The sequence below is a fragment of the Rutidosis leptorrhynchoides genome, chromosome 3 (genome assembly GCF_046630445.1).
Source record: "Rutidosis leptorrhynchoides isolate AG116_Rl617_1_P2 chromosome 3, CSIRO_AGI_Rlap_v1, whole genome shotgun sequence".
NCBI classification, from domain to species: domain Eukaryota; kingdom Viridiplantae; phylum Streptophyta; class Magnoliopsida; order Asterales; family Asteraceae; genus Rutidosis; species Rutidosis leptorrhynchoides.
Window position 1 is genome coordinate 624,242,997 of NC_092335.1, and position 25,058 is coordinate 624,268,054.

Sequence of the window (25,058 nt, forward strand, 5' to 3'; positions counted from 1 at the left end):
AAAATGACGCGGCCGAGCAATTTTGTGGATAGTCGAACAAAAATTTTAGATGCATGACAAATAACATGTTCTACAATTCTATTTATTTCTACAAAATTTGGTTCGGTTCTACAAAATTGTAGAACAGAAATTAGTTCGAATTGGAGATTTTTGTTCGGCCACGTGAAATTTTTTCTTTTCTACAAAATTTTGGTTCGAATCTACAAAATTGTAGAACTAAAATTGGTTCTAATTACTCCCTTTTTGTTCTAATTACTTCTGTTCAGTTTTTTTTTTTTTTTTTTTATTTAGCCCGATTTAGAGTTTAGGGTTTAGGGTTGAGGGTTTACTCCGTAAACCCTCAACCCTAAACCCTAAACCCTAAACTCTAAACCGTTCGTGTAAAAAACTCATTCTAAACCCTAAACCTAAACCCTAAAATCTAAACCCTAAACCCTAAAATCTAAACCCTAAAACCCTAAATCTAAACCCTAACTTAATTTGATGAAAATTGATGTAGAACAAGTGTAGAACAGCATGTTCTACAAGCTGTTCTACATCATGTTCTACATAAAAGCAAACAATGCATCTAAAGACCAAAAATAAAAATTGCTCGACTATGGCTATTTTTGTTCGGCCGCGTAATTTTTTTTGCTCGAATAGGATAGTTCTCAGGGTTCTCATTTCTAAAATGTTCTCATTTGATCCCTCTAATATATATATATATATATATATATATATATATATATATATATATATACATATACATATATGTACATATACATATATGTACATATACATATATGTACATATACATACATGTACATATATGTACATATATACATATATGTATATATACACACACACACACACACACACACACACACACACACATATATATATATATATATATATATATATATATATATATATATATATATATATATATATATATATATATATATATATATATATATATATATATATATATAATAGTATATTAAATATTATATAAGGGAAGCACTTTTTGGGGGGAAGTAAATTTTTTTCTTTTTTTTCGAATTTTTTTTTTCAGGCATCAAGTTTAGGTGAAAATATGAACATTTAAAAAAGTCACTTTGTGATTAATGTTATTATTTTGACGGTAAAACGCTCGAAGAAAAAAATGAAAACATTCAATGCATTCAATGTTTTCATTCTGAGTTTATTTGCATCGTTTTGTTTTCATCTTGTGTGAAGTGTTTTTTTTTAAATTTAGCCCGATTTAGAGTTTAAGGTTTAGTTTTTAGGGTTTAGTGTTTTGGGACCCTAAACCCTAAACTCTAAACCGTTCGTGTTAAAATATTCAATCTAAACCCTGATTTCTAAACCCTAAACCATTAATTTCTAAACTCAAAACCCTAATATCTAAACTCTAATAGCTAAACCCTAATTTTTAACCCCCTAATTTCTAAACCCTAATTTCTAACCACTTAAAAAAACTCGGTATCAAAACATTCAATGCATTGAATGTTTTCATTTTTTTTCTTCGAGCGTTTTACCGTCAAAATAATATAACATTCATCACAAAGTGTCTTTTTTAAATGTTCATATTTTCATGTGATCTTAATGTCTGAAAAAAAAATTAAAAAAACGAAAAAAAATTACTTCCCTCTAAAAAAGTGCTTCCATCTTGATTAAATCTATAATCTATACATAGTGTAGGATCCATAGTAGAACATGTTAGGGGAAGAGGGGTGAAGCATTATGGACCACCACACAGTACCTATATTTAAATATTAGAATATTATCTCCACACTGGTCCTACACATTCACCTTCATAAATATGTGGCTCAAAATGCTTCCTGTCACTTTATCGTATTTTGTTCTTCCCTTTTGATCTTGTTCTTCCCTTTTGATCCTAGTAATTTATATACTGAAGGCTTTTCGTATGCCCGAGAGACATATTAAATTTTTGTGGCTAATATGTTATGATCCAAGTCGGGTCATACCCAATAACAAACTTACCTACACCTTATACGTATTTGATCTTAACGATTGGATCATTAAACAAATACGCGACACTTGGATTTTAGAAAAATCGGGTTTCTAAAATATCATCACTTGAGATAAATTATTTGGATAATTTATATATGATATGGATTTAGTTATTTATAGGTTTAAATAACTATATTGTGTTATGTTTTTTTAAGTGGTTTATATAAATATGAAAGTAGCAAATATTTATATGGTTTCTTTTGCAAGTTTTATAAAAATTGCTACATTTTATAAACACACAACAAGAGTGGCAGATTTGGGTCTCCAAGAGAGCCCACCCATGCTCACTTTTGATGCTTCCAACATAGCACAATTACTTAGATGCATGCTCTTGACCAAAGAATAAAAATACACATGCATACACACTCTTTCAAGTGAGAAAAAGAACAAGAAATTCAGCTTCCTGCTGCCATTTCAGTCGTGGTTTTGCAGCTGCACAAGTGGGTTCATTTCTTGTTTTTCAAGCTCTAATCAAGTGTCTAATAAAATCCTAACTAAAGGCTAGGGTGTTGGTGATAAATTTGGGGTATTATCTCTTGAGGTTTCATAGTTTTGAGACTCCATTCACCATCATCTTTTGACAAGCTGCTGTCCAGAATCTTGGGTTCAAAGGAAGTGGGTTACAAGCTTGGTTTAAAGGTGATTAAGTGTCTAAAACATAACTAAGTTCAAGGGTGGTGTTGGTGCATCAAAGGTTTAGGATTTTACACACTTGTTCATCATCTTCATCATCATTTTAACCTCCTAACTTGGAGAAGGTATAACATCTAAACTCTCTTGTAGTTTGTAAGTATATTAAACAACTTGATCCTTGTGGGATTTAACTTTAATTGGTTAAAGTTTAACAAGTCTTATAAATGGTTATTTACATGCTTCTGCTTTGAATGATTCTTAAAAGGTTTTAAGTATTATGAAACTTGTTAAATCCCTACAATGGTATCTAGAGCCGAAGTTGTTGAAATATGCTTCGAGATGATTATTAAACTCACTATATATTTTACATTTTATGTACATGCATGATTGTAAAATGCAAAAATTAAAGTGTTTGGGTGGGTTTGTTGGTTGGCCGAATTTAAGGAGGTTCCAAATGGGTTTTGGAACTTGCCATTTGGTCAATTATGTTGTATGTTAAAATTCACAATCAAGCCTTGACCTCTTGTTTGAATGGTTGCATGTTTGGTTGATTTAATTCATTCATTTGGTTTGTAATAATATTTATTCAATTTGGTTTGTAATATTATTATTTTGGTTATGTAATTTATTTTATATTTGGTATGTAAAATAGATTAGGTTGTAATTTCATTTTTTAGACAAAATGTATTAGGATATATTTTGTAAAATGATGAAGATGATGAAGACTTGAAGAACTCAAGAAGCATGTGGATGCAAGGTTAAGTGGGAGGTTAAAACCTCTTACTTTGTGTTTGACCCATTACCCGGTAGCATTTTGTTTTCGGCTAAACAAAATGTCTACCAAAGGCTTGATTGTGAACATTTGTTTTGCATGCGTGGTTGTTTTAATTTCTTGTATGATTGTGGATTGTGTATGTTACTACAACAAGTTATCACACAAGTTAACAACAAGCAAAACTACTATTTAATTGGTTAAATTATTAACAACATGAAATGTACCAAACTACAATTTAATCGGTTAAATTGAAATGGCAAAAGACGCTAATAAACGGTTATTAAGAACATGATAAGGATCATATGTATAAAATGGTTTATATCAAGTAATTGGCTAAAATTACATGACTTGAAAATAGATTTCAAATGAACCATACACTAAATGCATGTTGGTGTATGGCATAAAAGTTTTCTCAAACTAGAAATAATGAAAACTTAAAATCCCTTTAACAAACAAGGTAAACAAGTTAAACGCCATCCTTTTATGTGACACTTAGACATATTAGGGAACTCATGATGGGATAAAGGTCACCTAACCGTCATGAACAAACTAATATGATTAAGGTGAATTTCGCATGCTTGTGGGATAAAGGTCACCTAACCACTTGTATGTTAAGTTTACACGTTTACACAAGTAGGACGACTTGATTTGGGAATCATGAACTTAGGGTCACCGAAGCATGAGGAACAAATAGGCGTTGATGGGATAAATATGTCATGCAAAAGGATTGCATGATCCCATAATTTAGAAGTTGCAAAAGGATTGCAATTGTCATATAATGACTACCTAGCTAAATCAAATGACGGGATAAAGGTCACCTAATCGAAATTTGGTTTTCCATTGGATTCTAAAATTTAATATATATATCAATTCGATTTAAAGGGTATTGATTGTTAAATTTAAAATCGATACTTAAATGAACTTTGTTAAATTTTGTAGATGGCCGCCAATAACAACAACATGCAAAACGCACCTATTAACTTGAACAACCTATCGTTAAGATCTCTCCTCGAGAAAGACAAACTCAACCATACAAACTTTATGGATTGGTTCCGCTATCTTAGGATTGTCCTCAAACTTGAGGATAAGGCGTATGTGTTGGAAGACCCCATTCCCGATCAACCCGATGAGGATGATACGGAAGGCATGGCTTATTGGGATAAGTATTGCGCCGATTCGGTGTAAGTCGCTTGCCTAATGCTTGGGACTATGATACCCGAACTCCAAAAGGATTTCGAGCATCACACTGCATACGACATGATCACGCAATTAAAGGAGATGTTCCTTCAACAAGCTCGTGTCGAGCGCTTTGAAACGGTCCGAGCGCTTCATGCATGTCGTATGGACGACTCCCAATCTGTTTCATCTTATGTCCTTAAGATGAAGAGCCTCATTGATCGCGCAAACCGTCTTAATCTAAACATATCTAATGAGCTTTCCACGGATCTTATCCTAAACTCCTTGTCAAAGAGGTTTGACCAATTTGTAATTAATTACAATATGAATGGGATGGATAAGACCATTGGCGAACTTCATGGCATGCTTAGAACGGCGGAAACTAGCATGGGTAAGAGGGCTTTACCCGTGCTAATGGTCAATGATGGTGGGTCCAAAGGTAATAACACCTCTAAGCCAAAGGCGGCTAAGAGGAAAGGACCCGCCCATCAAGGCAAGGGAAAGGGGAGGATGGTTACCCCAACCAAAAACAAGAACAAGAAGCAAAAGGTTGCCGGACAAGCAAACCCCAAGGAAGACCCGTGCTTCGGTTGCGGTGAAATGGGTCACTGGAAACGCAACTGCCCGGTCTACCTTAAGGAGTTGAAGGAAAAGAGGGATGCGGGGCAAACCTCAGGTAATATATATATGGTATATGTAGAGCTTAGTATTACTTCTTCTAATACATGGGTATTAGACACTGGATGTGGAACTCACATTTGCAATTCTTTGCAGGGGTTCAAAAGAAGTAGCAAGCAAACGGGAACATCAAGTCTCTTTATGGGTAATGGAGCCAAAGTGCAAGTGAAGGCTCAAGGAGACTTTGTATTAAAGCTTTCAAGTGGTTTGGAACTTATTTTGAACAATGTTTTGTATGCACCGGATTTATGTCGAAACATTATTTCAGTTTCCCGTTTAAAACAATGTGGTTTTTATCTTAATTTTGTTAATGATGATATCCACGTTTATTTAGATAATGTATTCTATTTTAAGGCTTCCCCTTCAAATGGAATTTATGAATTGGTTCATGATGACACATCATCTAGTAGCTCAATATACCATACTAGCACCAAGAAACTCAAAAGGGATTTGAGTGATTTCTACTTATGGCATTGTCGCCTTGGTCACATAAACAAGAATCGAATGCATACACTCCAAAAGAATGGCCTTTTGAAATCAAATGAACTAGATTCGTTTGATGTATGTGAATCTTGTTTACAAGGCCAAATGACTAAAGCACCTTTCAAAGGGACCTACGAAAGGGCTAAGGACTTATTGGGATTAATACATTCGGATGTATGTGGACCCTTTAAGCCCATAGCTAGGAATGGTGAAAGATACTTCGTTACTTTCATTGATGACTTCAGTCGTTTCGGATATGTCTACTTGTTAAGACATAAGGACGAAACTTTTGAAGCATTCAAAGAGTATCAAAACGAAGTACAAAATCAACTCAATAAGACAATTAAGGTACTTCGAACCGATAGAGGAGGTGAATACCTAAGCGATGCCTTCCAAGATCATCTTAGAAGTTGTGGGATTATCTCGCAACTTACTCCACCCGGGACACCACAGCTTAAAGGTGTGTCCGAAAGGAGGAACCGAACCCTAATGAATATGGTTCGATCTATGATGGCTAGAAGCTCGTTACCTCTATCATTCTGGGGTTATTGTCTATGCTCAGCGGCTCGTTTTTTAAATATGGCCCCAACCAAGAAAGTGGAACGAACACCTCATGAGATGTGGTTTGGAAAACCTCCATCTCTATCATACTTAAAGGTATGGGGATGTGAAGCTTACCCTAAGCGTTACGTCCCTAATAAGTTGAATGCTCGATCCACGAAGTGTATCTTCATAGGATATCCCAAGGATGATATGGGATACTATTTCTATGATCCTTCCGAGCAGAATGTATTTGTTGCTCGGAAGGCTGAATTCCTTGAAACTAAGTTCCTAATGGAAGGCAAAAGTGAAAGGAAGATGGATCTTGAAGAGGTTCAAGATCAAGTAGATGATACACAATTGACTGACACTAGCACTCAACATGAAAATGTTGAGAGTGATCAGATGGATGATCAAAATACACAAGACGTTCGCAGATCTGGTAGGATTAGTAATCCTCCTGAGAGATATGGGTTTCTCATGGATGGTTGTTATGTGGTTGATTTGGATGAACCAATAAACTACCAAGATGCTTTATCAAGGATTGATAAAGATAAATGGCAGGAAGCCATGAACGCTGAGATGCAATCCATGTATGACAACCAAGTTTGGGAACTTGTTGCGCAACCTCCTGGCTCTAGGCTAGTTGATTGTAAATGGTTGTTCAAAATGAAAACCGACATACATGGAAACTTGGATACATATAAAGCTAGACTTGTAGCAAAAGGTTTCACTCAAACTCAAGGGGTTGACTATGATGAAACTTTTTCGCCTGTGGCGATGCTAAAGTCTATTAGGATATTACTTGCCATTGCTGCTCATTATGATTATGAAATATGGCAGATGGATGTCAAGACCGCTTTCCTAAACGGACATCTTGAGGAAGATGTCTATATGGTTCAGCCTGAGGGTTTTGTTGATCCGAAATATCCTAAAAAGGTATGCAAGTTAAAGAAGTCAATCTACGGATTGAAACAAGCGTCTAGAATGTGGAATCATCGTTTTAATGAGGAGGCCAAGAAATTTGGCTTCATTAAAAATGGTGATGAAGCTTGTGTATACAAGAAAGCTAGTGGGAGCACTATCATGTTCCTTGTACTATATGTGGATGATATATTGTTATTTAGAAATGATATTCCGGCAATGCAAGGTGTTAAAACTTGGTTAAGCAAATGCTTCTCCATTAAGGATCTTGGAGAAGCACAATACGTTTTGGGGATTGGGATCTACAGGGATAGATCCAAGAAACTGATAGGTTTAAATCAAAGTGCATACATTGAAAAGATCTTGAAAAGGTTCAAGATGGAGAACTCTAAGAAAGGTTTGGTACCTATTCAAAAGGGAACACTTCTCAGTTCATCTCAGTGCCCCACCACGAAAGATGAACAGGAGAGAATGAAGAAAGTCCCATATGCTTCTGCCATTGGGTCAATCATGTATGCAATGATATGCACTAGACCGGATGTGTCATGCGCTCTAAGCCTGACAAGTAGATACCAGAATAACCCAGGCAACAGTCATTGGATTGCTGTCAAAAGTATATTGAAATACCTTAGGAGAACTAAGGATATGTTTCTAATATATGGGTCTGGTGAGGAGGAACTCGCTGTAAAAGGTTACGTGGACGCGAGTTTCCAAACTGATTGAGATGATTCTCGATCACAGTCCGGTTATGTCTTCACATTAAATGGTGGTGCGGTCTCGTGGAAGAGTTCAAAACAGGATGTTGTTGCTTTATCCACTACAGAGTCGGAGTACAACGCCGCATCATTGACAGCTCAGGAAGCTGCATGGATGAAGAAATTCATCGACGACTTAGGAGTAGTCCCTTCCATTCAGGACCCTCTTGAGATCTTTTGTGACAACGAGGGTGCGATTGCTCAAATCAAGGAACCTCGTGCTTACCAAAAGACCCGTCACATTGAGCGGAGATTCAACTACATAAGGGATGAAGTTGAAAAGGGAAAGATATGTATTCTCAAAGTTCACACAGATCTTAATATAGCGGATCCACTCACGAAGCTCTTACATGGTGCAAAACATCAAGGGCATGTTAGTGCATTAGGGCTTCGATATTCTAGTGATTGGTTGTAATCTGTTTTAAGTATTGTAACGGAACGAAATTGTTCAAACTCATTAATATAATTATGGCATTAATTTATTTTGAGTTATGTTCCTATTTTGCATATTTATCCATGAATAAGTAATTATTCTAAAATTCCGTAGTCGATCACATTCGTGGGAACAAGTGTGAGGTTTAGACTATTATGAACTTGGATTGGTATACATTCACGGGATGAATGAAGGGCAAGGTTGCAACCAAGGTTCATAGATATTTGTAGGATACAAATATTGGAAGACCCGCTCTCAAGATTTACTAAATGGAGCCTTTGTGGTTGATCACATGTAATCTTGAGTAAAGGCGAATATCATTGTATCCTCTGACCTGAGATACATATTGGGTTCGGATATTTACCAAGTATTGTGCCTTGATTCTTTCCTTCGCTATTCTGAAATATGGTAGCTCACAAGGAAGAGCTCAGGTATAATGCAAGGTACATATTTATGACGTATGTAGTCAAGATGGAATTTGTCCCTCTTATTCGTTGAGAGTCAGATGTCTAAGGCCTGATAAAGTTAAATCTAAAAGAGAGTGATCACTCTGTATCTCTTGGATTTAACATGACATCTAGGATGAAAGGAAATAATGAAAGACTCACCTATTCATATTCGAGATGGAACTCGAAAGGGATGATGTTATTGAATGGCACAAAGTCATAACATATTGGGGGTGATGGACGGTCGTTAGGTGGTATCCATCACTTGCATTAATTTCTTATGTTTCTCGTGCAAGTGGGAGATTGAAGGCTTTTCGTATGCCCGAGAGACATATTAAATTTATGTGGCTAATATGTTATGATCCAAGTCGGGTCATACCCAATAACAAACTTACCTACACCTTATACGTATTTGATCTTAACGATTGGATCATTAAACAAATACGCGACACTTGGATTTTAGAAAAATCGGGTTTCTAAAATATCATCACTTGAGATAAATTATTTGGATAATTTATATATGATATGGATTTAGTTATTTATAGGTTTAAATAACTATATTGTGTTATGTTTTTTTAAGTGGTTTATATAAATATGAAAGTAGCAAATATTTATATGGTTTCTTTTGCAAGTTTTATAAAAATTGCTACATTTTATAAACACACAACAAGAGTGGCAGATTTGGATCTCCAAGAGAGCCCACCCATGCTCACTTTTGATGATTCCAACATAGCACAATTACTTAGATGCATGCTCTTGACCAAAGAATAAAAATACACATGCATACACACTCTTTCAAGTGAGAAAAAGAACAAGAAATTCAGCTTCCTGCTGCCATTTCAGTCGTGGTTTTGCAGCTGCACAAGTGGGTTCATTTCTTGTTTTTCAAGCTCTAATCAAGTGTCTAATAAAATCCTAACTAAAGGCTAGGGTGTTGGTGATAAGTTTGGGGTATTATCTCTTGAGATTTCATAGTTTTGAGACTCCATTCACCATCATCTTTTGACAAGCTGCTGTCCAGAATCTTGGGTTCAAAGAAAGTGGGTTACAAGCTTGGTTTAAAGGTGATTAAGTGTCTAAAACATAACTAAGTTCAAGGGTGGTGTTGGTGCATCAAAGGTTTAGGATTTTACACACTTGTTCATCATCTTCATCATCATTTTAACCTCCTAACTTGGAGAAGGCATAACATCTAAACTCTCTTGTAGTTTGTAAGTATATTAAACAACTTGATCCTTGTGAGATTTAACTTTAATTGGTTAAAGTTTAACAAGTCTTATAAATGGTTATTTACATGCTTCCGCTTTGAATGATTCTTAAAAGGTTTTAAGTATTATGAAACTTGTTAAATCCCTACATATACTACTCAAGTTACCCACAAAGACTTAAAACCTATACCATATACACACATACAAGGGGTGAAACGTATAGGAAAGTTACCCACACACTATGTTTAAAAGCAAAATTTGGGTGACTGCATATTGCAGTTTTTGTAGAACTTTTTGATAGAATTTATTCACATGTATATATTTATGTTCATATGGATATGCAACATTTCCCGGAGTTAATGTAACTCTAATTATGTGCAACTTAATGAAATTGCTTTAACTAATGTTAGAATACTTTGTGCTATTGGCCTTCCACGCACACACGCATATATATTGAGATTTCTCCAACGTTGACCAAACTTATCTATGACACGTTTTTTATGAAGAACCAGCATCGTGAAGAACCACCATCACTTCCGGATGTGGGTAGAAGAGAGTTGTCGAAAGCCAGCTATGATACGTATTTTGATGATAAAGAACTATCATTTAGTGATGTTGGTGGACGAGAAGTGTCTCACGCCAGCTAAGATACGTTTTTTTATGAAACAGATGTCTCATTTAGTGATGTGGGTGGACGAGAAATGTCTCAAGCTAGCTTTGATACGTGTTCTGATGAACAAGTACCATCAGTTGATGATTTGGGTACACGACAAGTGTCTCAAAGCAGCTATGATCTCTAATGGGATTATTGGATTAACAACAATCACCAAAAAAATTAGAAGGATTAGGCATCCAAGCCCAGGCTTTTTGCCAAGGTAGTTCTTGTTATGATCTCTTATATATATATATATATATATATATATATATATATATATATATATATATATATATATATACTAGGCTTTAGAGCATCTGCGTTGCACTGACAGGTAAAATAACCGTTCACGGGTGGTTATATATATTGTTGTGGTTTAATTGATTTTATGAAACAATTATTGTTGTGACTAATAGATAGAATACTCTCAATAAAATGTGGTATGGTATGTTTATGAAGAAAAAAAATACATAAATGAGCATTTAGTAATTTTTCATAAATAGAGAATCGAATTGGAGTCTCCTACAAACTATTCCGCACCTGCTGAGTTGATCCATAACTATGTGTTCTCAAAGTTCATTGACTGTCCAATAATGTTAGTTGTAGTCTCACGGTTTAGCTCTTCGTGGCTTCGTTCCCTAACACTTCACTCTCATTCTCAACAACCACAATTCCCCTAATTGTAAATCAAATTTAACCTGTAATTTGAACAATTATCGTCAAGTGTCATTGTATCCAAATGAATTACTCCATTAAATATATATACACATTAACACAATTTGTGCATATATTGGTACAAATTCAAGTTAAATCAATGAGAATATATATTCACTTAAGCAAAACTGTTGTAGTTACCATTATAAGTAGTTTAATCGATTATGACTAATAGAATATCGCCCACCAAGCACAATTTTCACTTAAGATGGAGTAGCACTATGCTAACCATGATTATAACTTTATATAGTAATATTGATATTTAAGAGCATGCTCCCCTCAACACTAGAATTGCATGCCACTAATACTTGTCTAGCAATAGCAATGAGCATAATCGACTAACTAATATAAAAACCGCAATAAAACAACAATCAGTCAAACTAAAAAGTTGATCAGCATGTATATATGAAATGTGTAAGACCTTCTTACGCAATTAATTTGAGTATTATTATTATAACTTCATTTAAAAAAACGTGTTCGTAAAACAAAAGCTTTCATTCAGATAATTTCAGTATTATTAATATAATCCGATGTTAAGCCAGTCACCTAAAATGATAATATTGGGTGATTGGGTCAACCCAGTCAAGTTGAACATGTGTACAGTATAAAGAAAAGTTGTATGACATATAATTATGTGTCATATTAATATATACTTAAACACAAGATCAAAAATACAATGGGTTCTATAAACTATTCTTTGATTCCAAGTAACCAATGGTTAATATGATGTAAATCAATGGTCAATTAGCGGTACTGCCGGTGTTTCTATTGACACATTTATACCACCTCTTACCATCCTGTACCCCTTGACTCGACTCTATCACTCGCTAAACACAAAAAGTTACAAATTTTTAACACCATATTATTGGGTGCTTACCCAACAAATATTGGTGATTTTAGTGTCATCCAACATGCATTTTAGTTAGTTGGTATTTACTTGAATGCAAGAGTTAGCTAGTTTTACTTAATAACGGCTTTGGAGAGTGTGGAGTACACACCCGTAAGATTTGACTACTAACTGACGCGTAATTGCGGGGGTCAAGGGGGTTGCACCCCCTTGCGGGGTCCAAGGGCAGCGCCCCTAACTGGGGTCCCGCTCCAACATGCATTTTCGGTATAACAGATATTCGCCCCAAAAATGAAGGGACACACTCTTTCATTTCCCAACTGTTTTCTATAACAGTTTTATGGACGTTTATTGTTCATATTGCATTCATTCTACCCAACAGAAAAACACACACAATCTCTCAGATAATTTGATTAGTGATTTCATTGCCAAAAACACTAATTGCGTTCTTGTCTTATCTCTGTAAAAATTTCGTGCAACCGAGACAATCGTTGGGTCGAAATACTTTATAGAGAAAGTGAACACACGATTCAAGAATCAATTCATGAACACACGATTCAAGAATCAATCCAGGCAGTCAATTCATACTCATTTTCTAACAACAAAGAACTTTGCAAAAGTTGTATGCTTCGCTATAAGTCATATACTTTTATCTTCAATTCAACCTAAAATGAATCCATAACCCATTCATAACTCTAAATTTGAATGGTGAGAAGTGTTTTATATATGCAACAAATCAAACCATATCTATGATCAATGTAAATTACAATATACATGATTTTCGAACCCATTGCTAACTAAAAGAAAAAAACACGTTGAAAATGAAAATAGATCTAATTTGAATGATCATTCCTCAAAGCCTGAGCTTTACAGTAAAAACACGCGTTATCGTGGTGACCCTTTTAACCAAGAGGTTGAGGGTTCAAGTTTCGTTGTGAACATATTTCGTGGATTATTGTAAATATTTGTGTAAAGTGTGTGTGAGTTTGCCTTAAAAAAATAGAAAATTATATACCTTAAAGCCTTATCTTACCATATTCGCCAGAGTATAATGATTTTGGACTCGTTGATAACTAAATTTAACACATGATCATTCTATTTTAAAGGTATATCATTGTTTATGTGTTTAAATTGCTTAATTTCAAAATAACGATATGTCTAATTTCAAAATGAAAATAGGTATATCACCGATTATATCACGTAATTTTCACATTCGTGATTACAAATGCTCTGTACAAGTTTTGATCCCTACTTTGTTTTTATAAAAAGACATAAATAATCAGTAGCGGATCTAGAATTTTTAGTCACTGGTAGCACCAAACCCAGTCCTACTTTGTCTTTAGAATTTTTTGTTGTCGGGTTGAAAAATTAATCAGAAACAATGATCTCAATAGTGATGTAATAAAATATATTAGAATATTATTAAATTTGTTGATCTACGCCAATAAATATCATATTCCTTCTGTTCCATTTTAAATGTTTTTTTAGAAGTTTTTGTTGAATATAAAATAAGTTGAACAAAGTTTTACTCTTATATTCATGGTAAATTTGACTGAATAAATCTACTAACCATATGATTGAGATACATAATTTAAGGTAAAATGAGATATTTGATGACACAATTATTTAATTGTAAATTTGTAATATTTTTTATAATTGAATAATTACTTTGGACAGAGATACAAATACAAATAGTATTGTTTTGGAATGAAAGAGTAATAACTAAAAGAACCAAACTAATGGTATAATATATATATATATATATATATATATATATATATATATATATATATATATATATATATATATATATATATATACACACATTATAATAAATCGCGTGCCAATAATCCTACGTGTCAGTCTATTATTAATTCTGGTTAAATTTGCTTATGTGGCGGCTTGTGGTTAACTTATAATTTATAGTAATTATCCTTTTTATGTAAACTGAATATTTAAATAAAAGTAACCGAATTATGTGAAAACAGATTTATTGTATGTGATGTAAAACAAATTGTTATAATCCGATGATTCTTCTATTTTATGTTCTTGCACATGTCTACTTATTATATTGATCAGTATGCTTTTAATTGGTCTACATGAATTGTACAAAGTTTTATAACTCATATTAATAGATAGAGATGTATTGTAGCCAGACTCTAATACCCAAATTAGATTAAAATAGAATATTTAATTAGATTAGATAGTTTGGAGGCTAAGTTTGTAGTCTATCTGTTAATGTGATCGATACTTTATTTAACAAAAGGGAAGTGTAATAGAGTTAGACGGTTAGTAAAACTCAAAAACGTATTCTAAATTAACTAGGATTCTATAATATATTGGTCAAGATATACTCTTTATATACATAAAATATATATTCGGAATTAGCTTCCGAGTAGAATGTTTAAATTCAAATCCAAAATAAATAAATTAATATATGAATATGAATTGATTTAAGTTTTTTGATAATAATAGTTGTTTGTAATGACTAATGATGTGTAATTTCATGAGATTGCTATTCTTGTATTTATATTTAATAATAGTAAAGTGTTGTATGGTAGTTTTTCGACAAAAGAATTTTTAAAATTCTTCAACATCACGGGCTTCAAATTGTATGGTAGTTTTTCGACAAAAGAATTTTCAAAATTCGTCAACATCACGGGCTCTTAATTCAATAGAATTTTTAAAATTTGTCAACACCACGAGCTCTTAAATAATTTTTATACTTTTCTTATCTTTTATATATATATATATATATATATATATATATATATATATATATATATATATATATATATATATATAATATATATATATATATATATATATATATATATATATATATTATATATATATATATATAAATATATATATAATATATATATATAGTTTGTGTTTTGGATAATGTATGTTCAAAATAAAGATAAAAAACAAGTCAGAGGGCTGAAATAGAGCTTTAATAGAAAATAGAGGCTATATATGAACTATGTACGAGTAATTTAGATGTAAAGTAGTTGTGGGCCATTGAAGTGTTATCTCTTCCATATTCCATCCATCTCTGCAACTTCAAAAGCTTCCATAGTTCCATTGAACTCTTTTATTCATTTTTATATTACTCCTTACAACTTCAAAAGCTTCTTCTAAACTGGATTCTCCTTCGTCATCCCACATCTTCTATTCCGAGTCACGGGTGCACCACGGTTGCTATTTTCGAGTTCAGATCGGTGGCGAGTCACGGGTGCACCACGCCAATGGCTATACTTATTACCCTTCACCACCAAGATCCACTGGTAGCACGTGCTACCAGTGTCAATAGAGTGGATCCGCCCCTGTAAATAATTACTTTTTAGTAATGTTGTTTCTTTCGATTTTATAGCTAATATTTAATAAAGCATGTATAAATTATTAATAGTAATATCATATCATATCCCAGCTAAGCATGGATATCACAAATCTTGTTAAATTCTAAGTTGAGTATACTTTTTGTTCGATCTTCTAGGAATTTGATTTACAGCTCTAAACTCCTAAATAATTTTCGAACTAAGTATAAACTATTAAGTACTCCGTACTTAGTAGTATAAATGGTAGAATGAGGCTTATGTATTTGGTTAAAAAAAAGATAAAAATTAATACTCTATTCGTCTCATATTAATAGTCTAGTATTTTTTTTTAAGATAAACCAAATTAATTATTAATTTTCATATAAAAATGCAAATAGTCATTAAAATGTCCCCTTTGAAAGGAAAAACATATAACCACTTTACTTCTCTATTGAATTTGAGAAAACCGATGGGATCCTACTCTCTAACAAATACATAGATATGAAACAAATTGAATTTACATATTTTTCTATCTATCTATCTATTCTATAATCACTTCCTCACATAAAGCATGGTGATTAAGTCCAATGTGTCAGACCCACAACCCCACACTCTTTCCGATCGCCACGTGTCATCACTATCTGATTTTCTTTTATTTTTTATTTTTTTTTTAAACAACTAAAATTACGGATTTTCATCCGTTCCTCATACAGTTTCATCAAATCCTCTCCAGGTTTTTCATCTCCTTCAACCTCCTTTCTTCCACATCTTTTTTCACGACGAGCACAATCGATTCTTTCATCCATTCATTCAATCGACTAAACTTCTGGCCCAAAATTAGGGTTTGGTTTTTTCAATTTTATGCAATCAACTAAAAATGTGGGCTCAAAATTAGGGTTTATGATATGCATAAAGGTTTATTATCATCCGCCTGAAGCAATCTAAAGAAGCATATCTGCTGACTCTCTGAATCAATACCATATGTTTACAGGTTTGAAATCTTCGATTTCCATGTACGAATTTGACCATAGTTCAGTTTTGTTTATGATTTTTATAAATTTAATTTAATTTAATTTAATTCATTTAATTATGTGTATTTGAATCATAACTTTAATAATTGTTGTAATGTTTATGTAGTAGACTGGTTTCACTTAATTACGTTCATATCACTCATACGTTCTTCCCTGATTTCTGAATTTGGGTTCCAAACAAAACCTGTATGCATCGAATTGATGTTGATTCAGAAAATTGATGGATTACATATCGATTGGGAGGTTAGACTGTGGGATAATCATCGATGGATTACAGATCGATTAATTTTGTATCATCTAAAGGTAATATTTATTTATAGCTTAATTATCAAATTGTATTTATGCACCTTACTCTTACTATGTAATCGATATGAGCAGCAATGCATAATAGCAAAACCATTATATTTAATACACATCCCACTAAATTAAGAACCTACAGAATATGAAACTATTGTGCCAGATTACTCACAAGGTCACAAGACAAAGGACTTCGACTTTAGGAAAAATTACACTTATATGATGTCCATTGTTTGCTACAAATCACACTACAATATTTTTTACCTAGAAAAATATTAGAATGTGTTTAGATTACTGAACATTGACCATATTAGTTGTTATTTAATCATTTTTGTTTTAATGGTTCTGATTCGATAATTTCAGGTAGAGGGACCATTCAGTCTACATTATCACATACTACTGGACTTATATTTCTTTGAGGCATGGTTGCAATAGTATAGTCAAGGTATTTTTCCAACTTTTAGTAATTCGTAAGATAATTTGTAGATTACGTAATTGCTACATATACATGTTTTGGTGTGCATATAAGCAGGTCGATTCAACTTCTGTTTATAGGGAGCTTATATAGTTGACTGAACGATGTATATTCATATACTATAGTTAAGAAGGAAAACGGGTCTTTTGGGTCAAACATGTCAAGTTGGTCTTATATTGCCAAAAATGTAATAGAGTATTTTGTAAGCCTACTTAACAATACATGTTTATAATATGCCGATTTATCAATTCAATGATAGGTCAATTATGAAGACTTTTGCCAAATTGCCTCTTTATGCACAAATTAAATTGGGTCAAACTGTCGTCTTTTTTTTTTCAGCCCTTCAAATTTCATGAAGTTCGAATAGAATGAATACGAAAGAATCGCCCTTCTGCCTTTTTATCTTTATGTAATGCGAACTGTGAGGTTTTGTTCTTCTTCAACATGTCTTCTTTATCGACATTTAATTAATAAGTTATATTAATATGAACTTCTGCAAAATGATACTGTATTATACGTTGTAACATGATACATGTTTCTCTTACTCAAGCTAGAATTGATATGAGTGAACTTGATGAAGATTCTGATGGATACCTTCAACCTTATGCAAGTACCATATCACATTTGTTCACTCCATTTGATTTTATACACATTAAATGTAATGCAAAAAATAAATTTTCAAACCTTTTTTTTATAGGAGATGGAGGCTTATATCAGAGGTCTTATTCCTAATTTGACTCAACTTCATGATAAGGTGAGATCTTATAGTTCTCTATAATTTATTGTCAGTCTGTTATTTACCTTTCGTATTTGACTGTTTTAGAATACCCTTTTCTTTTCTCTGTGATCCTTTCTGTACTTATATTTGTAGTTTTTGTGCTTCAGCTACAGAGTACCCTCTACTTCTTTTTGTTCCGTGTGAGCCCAAAGGTACTTGTATGTTTATTAAACACTTAATTGACTTATCAACCTTTGAACAAATGGCATTTAATATTGTCTTAGTTTAGTCGGCACTTTATGTATATTGTTACTGAAACATGTAATTTTTGACTAGCGAGCCATACATAAATTATTGTCTATTTGTAACTTGCCTTTATAATATGAGTGGTTCCTTAATTGTGTTTAGAGAAAGTATACTAATACAAAATCATTTAAAATAAAGAAATAAAATAGAAGTTAAAATGTGAAAGCCTTTAAGGCAAACCAAGTAAAATAACTTAACTATTTTTCTTTTTAAATTACACATTCGGTAATACGATTAGATCCTTTCAATCCTTATCGAGTTATGGGTCAAATGTGCGTATGTTCAGTTATTTAAGTTTTGTTGATTTGTGAAAGTTATTCGAAGTGAATTGATAGTATACTATAGCTAAAATGGTGAAAAGTCATAGTTTTGACTATTTGGACACTTGACCCGTTTGGGTCAAATGGGGTCAATTTAGGTAAGGGTCCATGTATAAATGACCCATATGCCGAGATTAGCGAGTTTGGATGTCGAAGAATGTCACCAATCTCTACCACTGTAAGTTGTCACATGAAATAAACATCCACAATATAAATTATTATAAATACAAAATATAACAAAAACAGAAACATATAACCCTATAAATCATGACAGGTATAAAGCAAAGTTTGACGAAAGACCACACTTCAGCTGGAACGAAAACGCTACAAAGACCCAAATCACGATAAAAACAAGAACCGATACACAATTTTAGAATTGATGCACAACCCAATAGGTGCACTAACACTTCATTGAAGGTAAATATTCTCATAATTGTGTGCAACAACAATGATTAAGAACTTTTCTTTCAGCCATTTTATTGAAATACGCACTTATCTGATATTTTTTGTGCTTCCACATATGCAGTTTTACTAGAGCAATTGGATGCATTTAACAAGTGGATGGTGTCAAAACCTTAAGCAATCCTAATAACTATTGGTCGCACACCTAGACTAAGTTTTTCACTACCTTATAACTATGAATTATTTTATATTACAATACAGCAAATATAGTCACATATGTAGCTGACATACACCTACTGTAGCAATGGTGGCTATTTTTTTATGTATCAATGGTGGCTAATTGTGCAGGTTTTGATCAGAAGACTCAGCGGAGTAGCTGAGCGATTTCACTAAACCGGTGAAGAGAGTTAGTCATCGATCCATCGAAAACAACGATTCAACCTAAATGTGCACGTCCACCGTTCTTTAGTACTCTTTGGATGTCTCCAAACAAGGGGTTAGCTTTCAACATTGTTCTTCCATTACTTAAGTATATAAACACACAATAGTGCATAGTTATTAACCACAATAGTGCATATAAGACTATTATGGCTGCTGATTCAAGAGTGTCATGAAAACTCAACAAAGTACAAGTTTCATTTGACAAGTGGTCTTTTGATCAATAGTTGTATATTGTTTGTAAGGAAGTCCTAAGAAGTTATGATAATTTATATTGTTCATTTTTGTGAACTTAAGTCGTACTATCGTGTTCATTTTTGAAGTTTATTGATAATTTATGTTTGCTTAAAACATTTCATTTTTTATTTTGTTTATATATAAATGTCATTTTAGTATACCCGTGATTTCACATATCATAAAACTATTGTAAGAAGATGGTTTTTGAAAAGTTATTGTGTGATTGCAGAATGTGAGCTAGCGTGATACGGGCATCAAAGCTTCTTGAGGCAGGGAACCTATTCATGCTGGAGTAGAAGAAGCTACCCATGAGCTAAGTAAAACTTAAGGGAGTTCATAAGGTTGGTGTTTTGTAGAGATATGAGACGTGGTCAATATCAATATCAAAAGGAGATAAGATTGTATTGCATATGAATATCCATTAAATATGATTAAGTTATTTTCTATCTCCATGGCTCATAGAACATTTTTTGTTTAAATGTCAACTTATATGATTTATATATGAAAGATGTTTTGTTGTTTGTTAATAACTTCATTCATATTTTATACTTAGTTTTGATTAGGGCCTTCCGTGCAATACACGGGCTCTTAAAAGCTAGTATATAACTCATATAAAGCACAAGGCTTATGCCATGTGTCAAGCAACTAATTACCTCTTAATTATGGTAATCCAAATGGTAATCACTCATTAGTGGCCTTAATCCACCTAAACAGCCCTAAAATTGCGCCACGTGTCCTTCTTCATCTATCAGTTTTCAATTTAAAAAAAAAAAAAAAACCGCGTGTCACATATCTCTTCAAAACTAAAACATCACAACCCCTCTCTCTCTCTCTCTCTCTCTCTCTCTCTCTCTAAAACTAAAAAACCGTATCCTTCTTACCGGCGATTATGGCATCATTCCGCCTTAATAGAGGACGCCGATATCACTAATAAATTCGTCATGATTTTCTCAACATAACGGTATAATTTTTATTCATCGTTACGAGGATTGAAAAATCGGAGGTTTGTGGTGGTTTACAGTGGTTTTGGTCGATGGTTTCATCTCCTACGACGCAATGTTTGGTGTTTGATTTTGTGTTTCATCTCTTACGGCGCAATGGTTTCATCTCCACGACTTCAAATCAATTGAATTTTAATTCAGGTTAAATCTAATTTTGTGTTTCTAGGTTAAATCCAATTGAAGGTTGTTCGTGATTATGTGAAATAATTGTCAATCGGGTTTACAACAATCGTTTTTGATAAATAAAAAAAAAAAAAAAACAGGTATGAATTTCAATGCAGATTATGTTCGTGATTAAGTTCGCGTTAACTGGGAGAATTAAACATGAACTATTTTGATTTTCATCAGTTCTGTAATTCTTTTTTTGAAAAAAAATTTGTATTTCAGTTTACGAAGAAATAGCTTGGCTGATGGTGAACGAGAGTGTTATAATTCAAAGCTTATTTGCAGTAACTTTGTTCGACTTGCAGCCCGTGTCAGTGGAGTTGGCCCCCGGATTGGGGAATATATTTGATGGTATTCAGGTTCGCCAAGCTTTTCTCTGTTTTACATTATGTACCAACTTTTTATTGTAACGTATATGTATTAAAACTGAAGTTCATATCTGTCTCTTAAGGTAGTTCATGGATTCTGCTCTTATGGAGGGTTGTTTTTATCTTTGACACTCATTTCTTATATCATATAAAAAAACTCCTTCACATTAAAGTTTTCCTGAAATGGGCAACTCCTTAAAACATTCTGATATGGGTTGTTTGGTATGATATTTCTTATTTACGTATTTTGAAGGAAAAAGTTATATATCTGTTTGTAAAAAAGTGCTTCAGTTTGAACCAAACAGTATCCAAAGTTACAAAGTTTGGATTAAATGGCAATTGTTGGAAGTTTCATCACTGAGACACTTAAATCTTAATGATATGCTTAAGCAACTACATTGTTAATACATGTTTTGTTGATAGCAATTTATTCAACTTTAGTTACCTCAAAGTTTCATTGTTGTGTATTTGTATATGTCAATTTGGTTTGGTCATCTAATGAAATTCAAATGTGGCCAAATTTGGGGTGATGAAAGTAAAAGACCTATAATTTGTTGTAATTTATTATAAATGTAGGTGGTCAGTCAGAGGTTGCGTCAAATATTCAAGCACATTTGGCATTACATTATCACAACCTACAGTTGCTAGATGGTCTAAGTTTGGGACCCTGACAGATTCTTCAGTTACAAAGCTTAGACCCGCGAAACGGGTCAAGCAGAAAAATGGAGAGAGGTGTTTCAGGTGCTTATGAATATATTATGTTTTTTTCTTCAGGTTATTATGATCGTTTAGTTTTTAATAATTATTGTTTTGGGTCATTATCATTTTTCAGTTTTTAAATTGGTATGTATACAAAGTAAAGCTTGATTCGTTGCCGTGTTACCCAATTCATGTTACCCATCCTTTTTAACTACCACTAAGTTTTTTTTTTCTTTTCTTTGTTTGATCTAGCCATTATGGTTATTATTGTATATCAAGGGATGCTACTTTCAAGAATCCGGGTAAGTGAAAATGAGAGTGACTATAAGAACCACATAACACTAATCAATCGAGACTGTTTTGAATTGGATAAGCAATGTTGGTGATACACACTACACACATAGTTACATGCTGGGTCTTCTCTCTTGTGCAATTTTAGGTACGCGATCATCTTTTTTTCTTTTATATGTATCCCGCTAGGTGGCTCAATAAGTTGGCTTTTAGAAAATCCATACATATTCTGTCAATTTTCCTACATATGTTGTTTTTATCACATTACTTCGATTGATCGTTGTTTTTTGAGATACGAGGGACGCAATCTTGCTAAAAAAAAATTAATAAATAGTTTTGAAGATAAAGACAAGGATTATAATAAATTTTAGTTTGCTGTGAACTTAGTGTCTATTTATTATGAACTTAGGTCCCGTTTGGCTCTCGGAGTCCAATGGGATTTTGACGGAATTGCAATTGAAGGTAGACACGCATTGTAGATATACCATTAGGTTAATGATACCAGTGTATGTAAATATTCAATTTCATCAAATTTTGTCATGCAGTATGGTCTTCACTTGGCTTTTAACTAAAAAGGTGTAATTTGTAAATGAAAATGCTTTTGAAAACTTACAATTCCATAGCTACAACAAAGATGTGCAATTGCACCTACTAATGGTAACATTCTTTTATTATACAATCGGTATTCGTACTTTTCAACAATTTCTTTACTAACAACCACCAATTTTGCATATTAAGTTTATTTAAGCTATGGGATCGTCAAAATTGTAAATGAGTTATTTTATTGGTTTAACGGGCTCGATTGTAGTAATTTGAGGTTGAATTATTTTTGTCTGGTAAATAATTAGTTGTGTTTGATGATACTTGCATGTGTACACTTATTATGTCTAAGATTATAATCATTTTTTAATAATCATTTAATAAGTGGTTGGGTCAAGTTATATCTTGAATGAAGTAAATTTTTAATACGAGCAATGTGTGTTGGGTCAGTTTGACCTAAAACACTTATTTTACAAAAAATTTGTTTACCTGAAACGGTTCTTTTCCTCTATAATACTCTTGGTATTACTAGTACTGGTACTATTACGACTACTACTATTACTTTTATTATTATTATTTTTATTATTATTATTATTATTATTATTATTATTATTATTATTATTATTATTATTATTATTATTATTACTATTATTGTATTATGGGTGTGTTAATATTAATTATTAATATTATTTGTGGTATTAATATTATTACTATTGCTTTTAACTATTTTTTACTAACACTAGTACTAGTATTAGTATTTTTATTTTTTAGCCGCTTAGAGCCTAAATCGATTTTCAGGGAGACTTTTAAACCCATGAAATTTTGATTCTATCATTTTCATGGCGTCTCAATATATATATATATATATATATATATATATATATATATATATATATATATATATATATATATATATATATATATATATATATATATTTTTTTTTTTTTTTTTTTTTTTTTTTTTTTTTTTTACTATTTTTATAAATAAATAAAAAAAGGCTGGAGGTCCACTCGGAAGCAATCTCTTTATCCGCCGAATAAAGAGAGGGATGACTTTCTCTACTTTTCTGGGTGGAGAAATGACTTGTTTTTATTCTCGGATAAGGGAAGGATTGTCTACATCTCACCTCCCCCATACACCACTCAAGTGGTATTGGGTACTGTTGTTGTTGTTGTTGTTGTGGTTCTTTTCCTCTATAAAGTATGATGACCATTAATCATATTGTTTCACTTATTATATATTATCCATAGAAAAGGATTTGCTAGGTTTTAGTGAATCGGTATGTGTTGCACGTCCTAACAGTATTGAATTGGATAAGCAATTAAGCAATGTGATTGATACAGACAACACCCAAGTTATATTCTGAAGCTTCTCTCCTATGCATTTTAGGTACACACACATCTTTGTTTCTTCTAGATGTATCACACTAAGTTGGTCGACAACTTAGGTTTTTGTCAATCAATATCTATGTTACCCTGCTTGACCTACGTAGTTTGTTTATAAAATAATTTTGTTTGATCGTTGTTTTTGGTTTCATGTCTTAGGTTCAAGGTTGTCAATGTCTATGGAGCAGTCAGGTTCACTCTTTATTTACTTGATTTTTAATTATATTTGGTCTTGCATACTTGCTGAAAACAAAGAGGTACTGTGCATTTATTATATACAGTAATGCTTATATGTTGTGTTCGATCCATTTGACTAATGAAATGCTAGATTTGTACATTCAGTTGGTGAAAGACTATACTTGGAAAGAGTCATTGCCCGAGGTTGTTATATTGCTCTAACTGTTTGTTTGATTAAGAGTAGTCATGCAACGCACAGGCTCTTAAATAAACGTTTACATGAAATATATTGTTATTTTTTATCATTAAGAATGTTGATGTTACATGCGTTACTAAACATAATGTTAGTTCGTGTTTCAATCCTTTTGAGTCATCCCCCTAACTTTTTTGTTTCAGCTTCCGGTAAGACTATGTTACATAGCTGAGCTACTGATTTTGATTTGCTTGGTGATACTCCAGATCACAATTCCACTATATATCTTAGTATATGACTAAAAACGGTGACGTGTGTGTATCTATGTATATGATAGCATGATACTATGATTTGTGACTGTTTTGAATTTCGTAATGCATATAACCCTCATTGTCTTTCAAGCAACTTTAA

At 32.7% G+C, this 25,058-nt stretch overlaps 2 protein-coding genes across 4 annotated transcripts in view; both read left to right on the top strand.

The window, feature by feature from the left end:
• The window catches only part of LOC139902309 (ras-related protein RABE1c-like), a 171,359-nt gene extending 153,031 nt beyond the window's left edge, over positions 1-18,328 (top strand). Inside the window, exons 8-10 of the mRNA XM_071884949.1 lie at positions 5,117-5,204; positions 18,104-18,160; positions 18,278-18,328. Of these exons, the coding sequence (XP_071741050.1) occupies positions 5,117-5,204; positions 18,104-18,160; positions 18,278-18,328 (196 nt within the window). The remainder of the gene's footprint in view (positions 1-5,116; positions 5,205-18,103; positions 18,161-18,277) is intronic.
• Positions 18,329-20,669: 2,341 nt separating this feature from the next.
• On the top strand, positions 20,670-25,058 carry LOC139898971 (uncharacterized). 3 transcript variants are annotated; one of them, XM_071881781.1, is made up of 5 exons: positions 20,670-20,969; positions 21,216-21,352; positions 21,938-22,102; positions 22,313-22,499; positions 24,437-25,058. In XM_071881781.1, the coding sequence occupies exons 1-3, from the start codon at positions 20,861-20,863 to the stop codon at positions 22,007-22,009; spliced, it is 318 nt and encodes a 105-aa protein (XP_071737882.1). In that variant the 5' UTR covers positions 20,670-20,860; the 3' UTR covers positions 22,010-22,102; positions 22,313-22,499; positions 24,437-25,058. The 3 variants fall into 3 exon arrangements, with proteins under 3 accessions (XP_071737882.1, XP_071737883.1, XP_071737884.1); XM_071881782.1 differs by having other exon boundaries at positions 22,340-22,499; XM_071881783.1 differs by lacking the exon at positions 22,313-22,499.

What these genes read in the sequence shown, in the direction of transcription:
- LOC139898971 (XM_071881781.1), top strand. Translation starts at nt 20,861, where the DNA reads ATGGTTTCATCTCCTACGACGCAATGTTTGGTGTTTGATTTTGTGTTT. An exon ending in TCAATTGAATTTTAATTCAG is followed by an intron (nt 20,970 to 21,215) that starts GTTAAATCTAAT and finishes TTTGTATTTCAG; the next exon opens with TTTACGAAGAAATAGCTTGG. An exon ending in ATATATTTGATGGTATTCAG is followed by an intron (nt 21,353 to 21,937) that starts GTTCGCCAAGCT and finishes TTATAAATGTAG; the next exon opens with GTGGTCAGTCAGAGGTTGCG.